Source organism: Diospyros lotus, chromosome 4 (genome assembly GCF_014633365.1).
Source record: "Diospyros lotus cultivar Yz01 chromosome 4, ASM1463336v1, whole genome shotgun sequence".
NCBI lineage: Eukaryota > Viridiplantae > Streptophyta > Magnoliopsida > Ericales > Ebenaceae > Diospyros > Diospyros lotus.
The window spans coordinates 22,518,965-22,534,054 of NC_068341.1; the positions used below are offsets into that span (position 1 = coordinate 22,518,965).

General features: G+C 36.0%; 2 protein-coding genes across 2 annotated transcripts; both read right to left on the reverse strand.

Annotated features, from left to right (window-relative positions):
* Positions 1–6,639: 6,639 nt before the first annotated feature.
* On the reverse strand, positions 6,640–8,069 carry LOC127798733 (thioredoxin M-type, chloroplastic-like). Its single transcript, XM_052332297.1, has 2 exons — positions 7,754–8,069; positions 6,640–7,099 (listed from the first exon to the last, which is right to left on the reverse strand). The coding sequence occupies exons 1-2, from the start codon at positions 7,989–7,991 to the stop codon at positions 6,780–6,782; spliced, it is 558 nt and encodes a 185-aa protein (XP_052188257.1). The 5' UTR covers positions 7,992–8,069; the 3' UTR covers positions 6,640–6,779.
* Positions 8,070–12,335: 4,266 nt separating this feature from the next.
* Positions 12,336–14,113, reverse strand: LOC127799722 (uncharacterized). Its single transcript, XM_052333944.1, has 4 exons — positions 13,528–14,113; positions 13,211–13,411; positions 12,921–13,066; positions 12,336–12,419 (listed from the first exon to the last, which is right to left on the reverse strand). Exons 1-4 carry the CDS (start codon positions 14,111–14,113, stop codon positions 12,336–12,338), a joined length of 1,017 nt encoding a protein of 338 aa, XP_052189904.1.
* Positions 14,114–15,090: the final 977 nt, after the last annotated feature.

Sequence of the window (15,090 nt, forward strand, 5' to 3'; positions counted from 1 at the left end):
ATGTATATGAAACACTTCTCTAAGCAAATAGGATTTTTAGTTTCATGCATGTCAAATAGTATATTATTCTGATGTTTTTCTACTTGAACTTATTGAATAGCATTTAGGGCATGTTTGATTGTAATTGTTTTTCATGGAAAATGTTACATCAATGAAAAATTTTTCATACTTGCATGTTTGATTGATTAACATTTTCCATGGAAAATTTTCATAGTACAACACATTGAAACATGTTTTGGCCCATTTTCCATAGAAAATTGCAACTAAGGGGGAGATGGGAATTATTTTTCATGAAATTGAAAAATATTTTCCTTTTCCACATTTTTCCAATCAAACGCACCCTTACTATTAGATTGGTTGGGTTTTTTTTTTTTCTTTTTTTTTTTTTTTTGGCTGTGTAATACATTTACCATCAGCAGCGTAGTCTCCGGCTTTATAAAAGTCGAGCCCCATGGTGCTGGAAACCAATAGAGCTATCAACAGAAAAATCAGCAAAAGTCAAGGCTTCTGAGTAAAAGTTTTAGGTGTTGGTTTATGTGGCATGTTGAGTCCTGATGTTCTAGAGGCAGGATTTCTGGAGGGATGGGGGCTGGGGTCTGCAATAGGTCAATTTTGAAGTAATATCCGTAGTATCTGATGGGTAGAGGGAATCTATTTTGGCCTGTATATCGTCTCATGTGCTGGGGTTGTCTTTGGCAGCTGTATTTTCTCCTTTGTCCTTTCATGGGTATCAGATTTAACTTGTGTTTATGGATCTCTATTGGGAAGGTCTTCTTGGTGAAGTCCCTTGTTATTTCTACTGTATCGTAAAGTGTGGTCTATGTGCCTTGGCTTTGTGTTTCATCAGTGTTTTCTTGCTTTTTCTTTTCTTTGATAGCATTCCCTTTTCATATGCTTGGTTGTGGTTTCTTCAAAAGTTACCATCTTAATCAGGAACGAAGACATACTGGTTTCTAATCGCTTTGTTCGGATTGGAGTGTATATTAGTATCCAAGTTGGTCTTCTTTTTGCTGCTTGTTTCCACAGGTTGGCTTGCTTTAAGTGGGAATCTTTTTGCCTGGGTTTGGTATATTGAAGTTAATGTCGTTTTTGTTGGGGGTTGTAATCTTGCCGAATTTTCGTTTCCAAGCAGCTGGGTTTTTATCGTTGTGGTTTGAATTTTTTGGGATCATTTTTTTGGATTCTTCTTGCTTGTTTGCTTTGGTGGATCAAGAATTCTACTGGGGGTTTTTATAAAAGTGACGTCAGGAGGTTTCATCTTTTTTTGAAGCTGTTTCCCTTTAGTATCTGAAGTTCCTTCTTGTGTTGGCTGATTTGTGAGTGGGCTTACATTTTTGGAAACAATTCTCTTAAGATCAGGAAGGTTGTCGTGGCTTTGGGTCTCTGAAATTCAGAATGGTTACTACTGGACTTTGGTGGAGTGTTCTTTTGGCTGTCTGCTGGTCAGTCAGGTGTGCAGTGGCTTTCTTGGGGGGGGGGGGGGGGGGGGGGGGGGGTGGGGGTTGGTATCCTTCAGGAATTGGCTGGCCTTTTTTTTATTTTAATGTAATTGGAGTTGTTTGGTCAAGGATCAACAATGTCACACCCCCCTGTGACAAACAACCTTTTGGGTGGTTAGTTTTTTGGTTTGTCTCTTGGAGTCTTATGTCATCGTGAGTCTGCATTCTTACGCATTGTACTATTATCAAACGACATGATACTGGTATTGATGTAGGATATGTGTCAAAACTCTTCTTTTTTCAGGTTTACGTGTTAATTTTTAGCTTTTATATATTTAATTTATTTATAATTTAAAATAATAAACACTAATAATTTATTTTGATTTATTATTTCCATTAATCTGCTTTTAGTCTTTTAAAATACATGTTTGTATGAGATCACCTAAATTTCCCATCTACAGTTGCCATTTAATCTTATATGTATAAGTAACATATACTTAATTTTTACTTATAGAACTAGAAGATAAAAAGGATCTGGAAGTGTAGAGATGAGATAGTAAGATTTTCTATTCTCTATGACTTATTTCAATATCTGTGTTTTATATTTGGACATATATTCCTCCTATATTCTAAAATTTATGAAATTGATAAGTCTGAAATTTACAAGTGTAGAGATAAGTCCATGTAACATAGTTTGGGGTTGTTTTTGGGCTTGTCTTGGATTGGCTCCTTGTCCTTCAATAATGATATTTCATCTTGTTTTTTTTTTTAAAAAAAGTAAAATATATATTTTAATCTTGTAGTTGTATATTTTTTTTATTTAGATATTTAAATTTTTTGTTATTTCAAAAATACCCCTAAATTTGTAATTTTATTTCAATTACACTGTTAAATTATGTAATTTCGAGTTAATTGCACGTCTCAATACATAATTTTTGATAAATTTGTTGAGAATAATAAATTTAAGAGTGTAATTGAAATAACAAAAAGTTTAAGGATATAATTGACTCAAAATTGTATAGTTTTAGAGACGTTTTTGAAATAATAAAAAAAATCGAGTATTAAAATGAAAAAATTCTGCAAGCATAAGGATTAAAATATGCATTTGGTAAAAAAAAAAAATGTCAAAACTATTACTACAACAAAAATCTATTATAATTTGTTACACTGGCTGTGGTTCAGCAATCAGGATGACTTCTCTTGCCATGAACAATTCTGTAGCCAAAGGGAACCGAGTTCGGAAAACCTTAGAACCAGTCCCCACAACCTCACCAAAATGATTTTGCTCAATAATTCCCTTTTTTTTTTTTCTAAATTTCAGAAAATGTGTTATAAAAACTAGCTAGTCTTCCTTGGTTAGGAGGCAGCAATAGCATTTGACAGGAAATTGGGTGAATACTGTGCAAAAATGCCAAACAAAAAATGATGATAATGCATTATATTGATGAGGAGAGTGCCATATCAAGCATTGAGTCATGGGTATTCCCATAATTTAGCTGCTACACCTGATCTCCCCTTCTCTTCTCTTTTTTCTCTTGTTACATTTATGAGGGCAATTGCTGATTTTTTTGACACATTAAATAATGGGAGTTCTTTAGATTAATTGTTGGAGTTCTTTATTATGCTTCAAGTAGTTAAACAATTAGAGTTTTTTTTTTTTCTTGTATATCCTATGTTTTAGCTTTACTTAAACTATTAAGTTAGATAAAGATGCTCTTATGTTCTGTTTTGTATTCTTGGGTACTCCAAATGAAGTTTTATATCTGATAAGATGCCTCTATGTATTTTTATAACTTAAGATGTTCTTACCTTGATTTTAATATCTTGATTTGATAATCTTTCGACCTCTTACGATGCAATAAGTGTTGTTATGAACTTAAGTTTCTTCCAAAGATGGGATTCCCCTCACCTCTCGTCTAACTCAATGTGTCTTTCTTCTATTGAGCTGGTCCACACTATCTCTTGAACCAAGGCTTTGATATCACAATTGTCACATGCCTAGGCTTGAAACCGCAACACCAATTAGCCAACACTTAGCTTTGACACCCCTCAGTGAGCTAAGTAAACCTATCCCTTGAGCATCTTGCTTGATTGAGCTAGAGGGTAGGAGGCAAACCAAGCAATCTGGAAAGATTACTAGAGTGAGAAACTATGAGGATTCTGTTCTATTGAATTCTCAACTCAACTTTAGAATGACCACATATGAGCTTACAAGTCATTTATATGACCTCCCAACTGTTCCAGAACCTTCCTAATAGATACACCTAGGTCCTAACTACAACTCAAGAACTCTCGAGTATGTGGAATGCAAGACCTAACTTAAGAATAATTTAGAACATACAATACTCAAGAATAATCTAGAATAATTGGAAGACCCCAGAAATAGTCCAGGGAACCTAGAATACCCTTGATCCTTGTAGAACTTAGAAGTTAGAACACTCTAAATCATTTCAGAACAACTTATAGAACCCTTTAGATTTCCAAGTTAAACCTTGAATACTCTCAAAGATGCTAGGGAAGTCTAGAATATTCTAAGAAAGCTCCCAGTCAAGGCTCCCGCACGGCATCCAAAATTGGTGGGGTGTGACACATTGCTTATCCTAGCCATATCATTGCTTGTGCGTAGTGTTTATTTACTTATCAATTTTGATTTGTGCAAATAAAATCACTTATAAACTTGCTCTTAGCTAACCACACACACACACACAATTGTAGGCTGCCTGGGTTTTGCATAGTTTTGGCTGTTGACATGTGTAAACTTCTTGGCTGTTCCATGTGTGTGGCCTTCTTTTTTGCACTTGGTTCTTTACAATAAAAACTTGATTGTCCTTTGAATAATTGTTTTACAGGATTGTTTCTGACACAAATTAGGTAGAGATTGACAAATTTGTATCTCTTTATCCGAGAAGTGTGAATATATATACATAATTTGGAAAGGAATGACTTCTTCAGGAACTTCCCTAAAATAGGAACTAATCACCAAATTTTGACTTTCTAAAATAAGGGGATAAGAAGATAAGAGATGAAGAAAATATATCAACTATAACTAATGCAACTGCCCAAATAAATAAATAATCTATATTTTTTAAAATGTTACTCACCTCCCTTACCATTATTGAAGTATCAAAATTATCTATTTTACCTTTATATTTTAAATCTCTCTCTCTTTAGTAATAGAACCTTCCCAACGATCGTCAACATTCCCAACAAAGGTAAACGTCTGGTATCTCTCCTTTCTATTCTCACGCTCTCTTTTTTCTAGTCACCAGACCATCAATGATTTCTTTAGAAACCCCAACCATCAATCCCAATGAAGATTTTTAGAGGAACACCTTATCGTGATCAATAGGGGGTTTCTCTAGAAAATACCATTAGAACTTATGGTGGAGACGATGGTGATGATGTTGGTAATGGAAATGATAGTGTTTCGGTGACAATTATCTCTCCCTCTCTCTCCAAAGGAACTTCATTAGGAACCTAGATTTTTGGGCTCTCCTTTGAAGGAACCCACGTTTTGAAAGAAAACCAAAAATATCTAGGTTTTTAATCCCAAAAAACTGAGTTCTCCTTCATAGGAATCAAAAAATTCGGTTCCTCAAAAGGGATCCATCCTCAGTGATGGCACCGATAACTAACTGAAACTTTATTTATTTATTTTGAGCTTCCCTTTTATAAACCATTGGAGGAGTGACTTGTGAGCTTCAAACGAATTAAGCCTCACCTTCCAGGAGTGATGCTTGTTTATTTTATTAGAGCTAGAAATTTTCATTAGAAGAACTAGAGACCAACCAAAGAAAGACAAAGGAGAGGGAGAGAAATTAAAAGTCCACACTTTCATGTCCAACAAATCAAAATGAGACCCCAACTAGGCAGAAAAGTGCACCACCCTATTACCAAGACTCTCTCTCAACGCGCATAACATCTAAACCCCCCCCCCCCCCCCCCCCCCCCCCAACCTCATCTAGAATAGCTATAAAAGAGGAAATATAATGACTATAATCCATCAACAAATGTGAATCGATCATGCACAATATCTATCAAAGATGACAACTAATTAAGTACCGCCTTCGAGCTGAAAATTATAAACACCCAATTGTAGTGCCCTATGGATACTAAGGAGTGTTGCTTTTGGTGATTGGAATTCAGCTTTTGTTTATTTATGGGTACATTTTAAGGAAGATGAATTTTGATGCAACAATAAATTTGTGTTTATTTTTTTTTTCTTTATTATGATCTTGAAAGTCATGTGTTAATATTCTATGAAATAAACACAACCAATTATGGCAATACCAAGATCCAAATCGAAACAAATCAAAGAAATAAAATACGAACACAACACACACAACGCAAGCATAAAAATGAACACAACGTTCACTTGTTCAAATCAAAATGATCCTACTTACGATAAAGCTTCACCCTACTTAATTCATTAAGATAATAACAATGGATTATAGAGATATACAACATGAATTAAGAAGACGAATCAAACATAATACAAAGTTCACAAAAATCAGAGCCATTCTTAGCACTCTCAAACAATCGTCTCCACTTCTCTCCCACACAACCCTTTGGATTTCCCAGTGAAAGAATCGATACTTGATTAGGATTAGGGCTATGATCGTTTCTCTCTTGCACGCGTTTATTCTATTATTTGTGAGCATCGAGTTGTTCTATTTGTGTGTGCGAAAATAATGTGTCGATCTGCTGATTGGGATGCCTTATATGCAAAGGGGCTTTTGACATGGGACGTTAGATGTGCCCACAAACAGATCAATAGCTCATAATATAATCAACCAAGTAATATACAAATATAATACCACATGTAAATGAAATACACACGAAATATATTTTTGTCAATTTATTTAACATAAAAATATAATACCATATGCCATAGGTCACTTACATGAATTAATCAAATAACATATAACATATCAATTTATTTTGAATCATATATCAACATCACACACTCAACTCAAGAAACAACTTTTTTTTGTTGCTTGTGTTCTTTTCAGCAAAATATATAAAGTGCACGTTGAGAAATCAAAAGCTTAATAGAGTTTCCTAAGATCAAATCTAATGTTTACGTACGACCATATAATAGAAAATAATATATATATATATAGCACACATACAACTTGGGATAAATGAGTTAAATAAAAAATAAAAGGAAAACATATATAAAAGAAAAGAAAAATCAAAGTGAAGGATTAATCAGTACTTTAATTAAATTTACACGAGTAATTAATAAATGAAGAATCCCAATCCCTTTCCCTCCACATATATATCATTTATTATAAATGAAAACAAAGTATTTAGTATTTCACTTCTTCTTCTTCTTCTTCAAGCCTCCAAATACTTTTCTATCATGGCGGCAAGAGTAGACTTGGGCACAGCGCCGATGATGTTCTCTTTGCGCTCGCCATCCTTGAAGAACAGGACGGTGGGGATGCTTCTGATGCCGTATTCCTTGGCGACGTTGGGGGACTCGTCGGTGTTGAGCTTGTAGCAGCGAATTTTGCCGGCGTACTCCTTGGCCAACTCATCCACCACCGGCGCTATCATCCTGCACGGCCCGCACCACGGCGCCCAGAACTCCACCAGCACCGGCGTTTCGGACCCTATCACCAGGCTTTGCCACCCCGCTTCTTTCACCTCTTTAACTGCCAAGATTTTTAGATTTAGGATTTAATTAGGATATATATATAGGGACGGATAATCTATCTTTCCTTCTTTCTTTCTGGTATATAGGCGCATATATATAATTCTTTTATTTATATAATTAAATACTAATAGCTAGCTTGCTATGAAAATTACTGTGTGTGTGCATGAAACAAATTAAATGCTATCTCCAGTCTCTTATTTCTCCGTCCAAGATTTGAATTTATCAAAAGAGTCATTTGAAGTTCCTTTAAAACCTGTAAAGCTTATTTAATATAAACAACCGGAGTTAGAACTCAAGTTTGACAAAATTCTAAATAAATAAGTTGTTCGAACCTCAATTTTAAATTTGAATCAAACCCATATCCATTATAAGCACTGGCAAACCCATATATACTTGGAGGGAGGCAAGCCTCAAGCTTAGGAAAAAAATGCGTTTTAGACCTGAGGTTAGTAAAAAGTTTTCAAAATCCCCCCCCCCCCCCCCCCCAAAGTTTGGGAAAAATGCATTTTAGGTATAAGATTTGCATTACACTTAGACATAATTTTCGACCTAATTAATAATCATTATCATTAAAAAATTGTCCTATAGAATTAAGTTTTTAAGATTTCTAACCTAATCTAATTATTAGCAAGGGGGAGAGAGAGAGGCTTGCCTTGGTCCACAGCTTTGCTGGCCTTGCAGACGACGCATGATGATGAACTGTTGCTCCTGCGGCTAAAGGAACGTCCGAAAGACGCGGTCGATGAGGAAAACGACACGCTCACCCTGACGCTCGGAGAAGAAGGCCTAGCTGCTGTACATGTCGGCAAATGAAGACGCTTGAAGTCGGCAACACTGGCGCCGCCTCCAGAAGTAGTAGTGAACAGCACTGAGCTGAACTCCAGAGACATCTCTCTCTATCTCTCTCTCTCTCTCTCTCTCAAAGGAACTGTGCCCCCTTTTCATGAATTCTGCGGCCGGGTTGGTGCTGTTTGGACTAGTCTAAAACTGGATAATATTCCAAGATTGTGAGGCTCCCCACCTCCTCAACTTTCATGTGGACGACGTTACTGCCCTCTTTTCTTCCATGGGATTTTCCAAAAGGGAAATGCTATCTGGACAAAGAGGATTAAACCTCGTGTTAGTATTATAAGTAAGCATTATTGTTTTCTAAATGATCTAAGCGATTGAATATGGCCCTTTAAGACATTAATACTTTTTTAGATTTTTTTGGGCTTGTCTAACTCTATTAGAGTTTAGGGTGTAGGTGTATCTCTAGGCTAATTCTTTGATTGTGAATAAAGAGTTTAAAAAAAAGATAAATATGTAATTTTTTTTAAAACTATTAGAAGAAATATGGAAACAAGAATATTATTTAATTATGGGGTCAAATAGAGGGGAAATTCCTGATGGTGCGTTAAAAAAAAAATATATATTTATAGACCTAACCTACTAAAATTAAATTTAAACTTAAATAATAAATAAAACTAATCTAGTGAATCTGATTATTATCGTAGCACTGACAATGAGAAACCTTAATCATTACTTTTTTTTTTTTTTGGTTAGTGTATGTTAGATATTTTAGGGGTATAGTCGGTGTCATGTACTTGAAAGTTAAAAAAATGAGCTCAACAGTTAAACTTTAGTTTTTAAGTTTTTAGGACAATATTTATATAAAGATATGTTTGGGTGCAGTGATATAATTAGTTTTAAGTTGATTTTATGTATGAGTTTAAATTTCATTCACATAATAATTTTTTTTATTTTTTAAATTAAATATTTTTAAAAAATTACTTTATTAACAAAATTTTATAGCAATATATTGATTTATATAATGTTACGGGTATTTTTCGGGCTACTCTTTAGGGGCTGAACTTGACCCAACAGGCCGACCCAATTGCTTAAGACCTAGTGGGCCTCAAGCCGAGTTCGTCGGAGCAAGTTCACACATCGTTGAAACCCGAGTTCGGATCGCGAGACCAAATAGGCCTTAAATGAGTTCCCAACAACATTTTCAGCGAGCTTCGAGTAACTTTTCCAGTTCGCTAATCTAGCCAAGTACGCTCCTAGCAAGGCTCCCAGCTCGCCGACCGAATTATTCAACTCACATGACAAGGAGACCGTGAAATAGCCAAAGAGCAGTGATGGAACGGGTGTTATTCTGAACAGGCCGTTCAGGCCCAATCTGGCTCCATCCTTTTGGCCTATTCCAATCCCATCCTAGCTTTATACCAGTCTACAAGTAGCATCATTGCGGTCGCCTCTAGACATCCGTACACCCGCCTTAAATTTCATCCTCATTTATGGCGGATCTCATCCTCATTAATGACGGATCTCATCCTCATTAATGAAGGTCTTGTCGGCACCAAGCCGTCTCCGCTAACACCGGATATTCAGTCCCATTACCTGTAGACGCACAATGCATGTGCACAGGGGGACATCTCCCCCTCCTATATCAGTAAGCTCTTTCCAAAGCCAAGGTAAGGTTTTTTCTTTGGCCAACCAACTAATACACTGTATTTTTCTTACTCCCTTACTTACTGGAATGTCGGAGTACTTGCAAGGGGTCAGCCGGCCGGAGGAACACAGACCGAATCATACAAAACTCCTTGGCGTATTTTCTCTTCTCTCTTTTCCTTGTTCATCCCATTAGTACGGATCAACGAATCACGATCGACCAATTCTGAACATCGACATATAATAATTAAATAAATACCTTCGTTGACCATATGTAATATAATCTATAAAGATGAACATTAAGCAAGTGCACTACTAATAAGGAATGATGAACATAGAGGAGATCATTATACTTTTTACCACCAAAACATAACCTGTAAGGGTTAATATATACATCTATACATCTATATTATATATACACAAACAATTTTCAATATTTCATTTAAACAACTAAAATGACCAAAAGAGGATTTTTTTTTTTTTTTTTTGTAAAGTTTCCCAAAGTAATTTTAGAAGTCAAAATGTTTAATTAAGGTCTATTTTATTATTAATTTTTGTTGTATTTATTATTGTAGTAGTCTGTCCTCCGGTAGAGGTCTCTCATAAAAGGCATCATACTTAGGAGAAGATGTCTTCTTGAGTCCTTAGGTGGAGGTCTCTTATAAAAGGCATCATACTCAGGAGAAGATGTCTTCTCGAGGGAGTTCTTGTTGGTTTCATGAAGGATAGAGCTTAGGAACGAATAGTAGAACAGATAGGAACGGAAGAAGATCACACAACTTATTGAGTTCAATAGATTGCTTAAATACACAAGTCATCCTTATCTAACAATCTATTTAAATACTTCCTCAACTATAGGAGATAACTATCAAAACAAACTGCAGCTAAGACTAATCAAATAATTCAAAAAACATAGCCTAAACTTTAGGAGTTTTAAATTAACCCTTATCTGCTAAATTTTCTCTAACAAACCAACTAAGAGATAGCTTTGAAAGCTATCTATTTGAACATGTTTCAGCAGCTTATCAACTGCCGAGGCATTATTTCACAACACTCCTCCTTGCATTGGCTACTGAACACACTCCCGATCTCAATCTTAGTTGTTCAAACTTAGCCTTAGGTAGAGTCTTGGTGAATAAATCAGCCAGTTGATCCTCTGTTTTGCAATATAATAGCTTAACTTCACCTTTCTGCTGCATTTTTCTGAGAAAGAATAATTTGATGTTGAAGTGCTTAGTTTTGTTGTGAAATACCAGGTTATTCGAGATAGCTATGGCTGCTTGATTGTCCGTAAACAACTTTATACTTCCTTCTTGCTCTAGGTTTAAATTAGTTAGCAATTTCTTTAGCCACAATGCTTGATTCACTACTGTTGTAGCAGCAATGAACTCTATTTCTACCGTGGATTGAGCCACGATTTCTTGCTTTTTAGAGCTCCAAGAAAATACCCCCGAGCCAATTGTAAAACAATAGCCTGAAGTACTCTTCATATCATCCAATGATCCACCCCAATCACTGTCAGAAAAACCATAAAGCCTGCATTCCTCTGTCTTATAAAACAGAACACCATAATCAAGCATTCCTTTAATATACCTCAGCACTCTTTTTGCAACCTTATAGTGTTCTGAAGAAGCACAAAGTAGAAATCTTGAAAGCATACTTACAGCTTGAAGAATGTTAGGTCTTGCAGCTGTAAAGTACATTAGACAACCCACAAGACTCTTGTAAATGGCTTCATTAGCCTTTTCAGTCCTATCTTCTATGGATAATCTGGCCTTTTGCTCCATTGGTGTAGTCATAGGTTTGCATTTCTCCATCTGAAATTTTTGAGGATCTCCTTGGCATATTTCAGCTGATGAATGAAGATACCATGTTAGAATTGCTGGATTTCCATGCCAGAAAATAAGACATCTCTCCTAAATCGATCATCTCAAATACCCTCATCTTCTCCAACTTAAACTGATCTATCTCCTTGAGTTTGCTTCCAGTTACTAGGAGATCATCTACATAGAGTGAGACATCAAGGAATTTGTAGTAGAGTGCTTAGTATAGAGAGTAGATTCACTCAAACTTCTGTTAAATCCCAAACTTAGGAGATGCTCATCAATCCTTGCATTCTAGGCTCTTGGAGACTGCTTTAATCCATATAAAGCTTTCATAAGCAAGTACACCTTATTCTCATGTCCCTCAACAACAAATCCTTCCGGTTGCTCAATAAAAATCTCCTCCTTTAGATAGCCATTTAAGAAGGCTGATTTGACATGAAGCTGAAATATCTTCCATTTTTTTAGCTGCAATGGAAAACACCAACCTGATTGTATCTAAACGAGCCACCGTGCATAAGTTTCGAAGTAGTCCATTCCAGCCACTTGTGCATAGCCTTTCACCACCAATCTAGCCTTGTGCTTGTTGATCGAGCCATCGGGATTCAACTTTGTTTTGAACACCCATCTAACTCCAATAATCATCCTATCATTTGGTTTGTCAACTAACTGCCAAGTGTTGTTTTTCTCAATCATACTAAGCTCCTCCTCCATTGCAGTCATCCAATAAGAATCTTTCTTGGCTTCATGAAAGCTTTTAGGCTCTAATAAGGTTAAATTGCAACGTTGATAAATATCTGACAGCATTCTTGTACCTTTAACAAGAAAATCATCAATGTTTTCATCTTCCATTGATAGTTGTTCGCTTGATAGAGGTGCTATAAAATTATTTCCTTCTTCTTCATTCCAGTTCCACTGTTGATGCTCTTTAAATTGCACATCTCTTGTCACCTCAATTTTGTTTGTTTGAGGATGCTACACCCTATATGCTTTGGAAACATTGTTGTACCCAATGAGAATGCTTGGTTCAGCCCTCCTATCAAGCTTATCCCTCTTAACCTGTTGAACATAAGAGAAACAAACACATCCAAACACTTTTAGGTTTTGCAAAAAAGGTTTATAACCATAGCTGGCCTCAAAAGGTGTTCTCCCTTGCACAGCCTTAGTAGGAAGCCTATTAAGCAAAAACACTGAAGTGATAGCTGCTTTAGCCCAAAATTTCTTTGGTAATCCTTTCTCATGCATCAAACACCGAGCCATGTTCATGATTGTTCTATTCTTCCTCTCACTTACACCATTTTGTTGTGGAGAATAAGGTGTAGTGAGCTAAAGTTCAATGCCAGCTGCTTCACAAAAATTATTGAACTGGTCTGAGGTATACTTAGTCCTATTATCAAACCTTAGCATCTGAATTTTACACCCACTTTGATTCTCTATCCATGTCTTAAATCTCCAGAAAATACCATCTACCTCAGACTTGAATTTCATAAAATAAATCCAACTAAATCTAGTTAGATCATCTATGAAAACAATGTAATACCTGCTTCCATTTAGAGATACCTCTGATTTTGGTCCACTGAGATTAGTGTGGATGAGTTGCAATCTCTGTTTTGCTCTCCATGAGCCTGCCTTGAATGGAAGTCTTGTTTGCTTCCCATAGTGGCAAGCCTTACAAACTATCAACTCTTTATCTAGCAGTGGCAAACCTTGCACCAAATTCTTTTTGCTCATTTGAAACACAGCTTCATGATGGTAGTGCCCCAACCTTTTATGCTACAATTTAGTAGCGTTGATTGTGGCTATTTGAGCCACTTGCACATCATTCACTGGATTTAAAGGAAAGCATTTACCTCTCATCTTTACTCTAAACAATTTCTGCCCCTTAGCATCAAGTATCAAGCACATCTTGTCTTCAAATAAAACCTTAAAGCCTTTTTCAAGTAACTGACCAACACTTAGTAGATTATGGCTCACATCAGGTACATAAAGAACATTTGAGATCATTTTTGTACCTGCACTAGTGTCTATGGCTATAGTGCCTTCTCCCTTAACTGCCATATAATCACCAATCCCAATTTTGACTTTAATAGACTCAAATTTGTCAAGCACTTTAAACAACTCATGGTTGCTTGTCATATGATTTAAACAAGACTATCAACCAACCAACTTTCATCTGGACTTCTTGTTGCAAAACTTGCTGCAACAAATAGTTGCTTCTCTTGTTGTTGGTCTGCTACCTTTGCTTCTACAACTTGTTGAGACTTATTCTTGCAAAACTTTGCAATATGCCCCAATTGTTTACACTTGTGGCACTGCACATTCGGTCGTTTCCAACATCTATATGGCGGATGACCCTTCTTTCCACAGTATTGGCATGGAGGATACTCTTTCTTCCCACTGCTACTTGCTTTCCCATTAGCTGCATCAAATTCTTTCTTCCCCTGCTTCTTTCCTTTGTCACTTTGTTTTTGTTGAGACTTTACATACAATGCTCCCTCTATAGTTCCTTCCTGCCTCATAGATCTTCTTTGCTCTTGTGCTTGAAAAGCACTCAAGAGTTCTACTAAGGTTAACTTTGACAAATCCTTTGTATTTTCTAAGGCTGAAATTGTTGTCTCAAACCTTTCAGGGACTGAAACTAGAAACTTTTGGACAAGCCTCATGTCTGCAAATTCTCCTCCCAGTAATCTCAATTTGTTTGCAATCTCTAGAAGTTTATTGGAGTACTCTTGAATGGTCTCTGATTCCTTCATTTATTGTAGCTCAAAGTCTCTGATTAAATTCAACATCTGCATCCCTTTGATCTTCTCATCTCCTTCATACTCCTTCCTGAGAAAATCCTAGATTTCTTTTGTTGTCTTCAGAGTCACGATTCTTGTGAAAACGACTAGGGAAATAGCGAAGAATAGGCACGACTTTGCCTTTGATTTCCTTTGCTTTTTCTCCTTGTGATTCCTAAGTTATGCAACTATAGGATTGTGCGGTAATGGAGGAACTTCATAATCTTTCTCAACCACCTCCCAAAGATCGTTTGCATCTAGAAAAGCCTCCATCCTAATAGCCCAAATTTGATAGTTTGTTCCTTGAAACACCGACGGTGCTATAGCAGTGAATGGTGCTTTGGATTGCATGATGATTAGGCTGAACAGGAAAAACTAATGAAAAAAAGCTTGCTAGTATTAAACTCTCTCTCAATCTCACAGGCTCCTCAAGAATATTAGCTTTGATACCAATTTGTTGGTTTCATGAAAGATAGAGCTTAGGAACAGATAGTAGAACAGATAGGAACGGACGAAGATCACACAACTTATTGAGTTCAATAGATTGTTTAAATACACAAGTCATCCTTATCTAATAATCTATTCAAATACTTCCTCAACTATAGGAGATAACTATCAAAACAAACTATAGCTAAGACTAATCAAATAATTCAAAAAACATAGCCTAAACTTTAGGAGTTTTAAATTAACCCTTATATGCTAAATTTTCTCTAACAAACCAATTAAGAGATAGCTTTGAAAGCTATCTATTTGAACCTGTTTCAGCAGCTTATCAGCTGCCGAGGCATTCTTTCACAACAGTTCTCCTCGAGGAAGAGGTTTGTTGGCATGAGCTGTTTGTGGAGAGATTATAGGGATTGCCAAGAATTGATAATAAAGATTTGTAGAGAAATTATAGAGATTTGTAGGACAGTGTGTTAGAACAGTAGTTTCTATGGCACACACCAAGA

Excerpts from the sequence above, each read along its gene's own strand:
- LOC127798733 (XM_052332297.1), bottom strand. The coding sequence starts at position 7,991 with ATGTCTCTGGAGTTCAGCTCAGTGCTGTTCACTACTACTTCTGGAGGC. Across the intron at positions 7,100-7,753 it reads CAGCAAAGCTGTGGACCAAG|TTAAAGAGGTGAAAGAAGCG; the intron begins GCAAGCCTCTCT and ends AAATCTTGGCAG.
- LOC127799722 (XM_052333944.1), bottom strand. The coding sequence starts at position 14,113 with ATGAAGGAATCAGAGACCATTCAAGAGTACTCCAATAAACTTCTAGAG. Across the intron at positions 13,412-13,527 it reads AACAAGAAGTCCAGATGAAA|TTAAGGGAGAAGGCACTATA; the intron begins GTTGGTTGGTTG and ends ATTATATGGCAG. Across the intron at positions 13,067-13,210 it reads GTTTAGAGTAAAGATGAGAG|GTTTGCCACTGCTAGATAAA; the intron begins GTAAATGCTTTC and ends ATTTGGTGCAAG.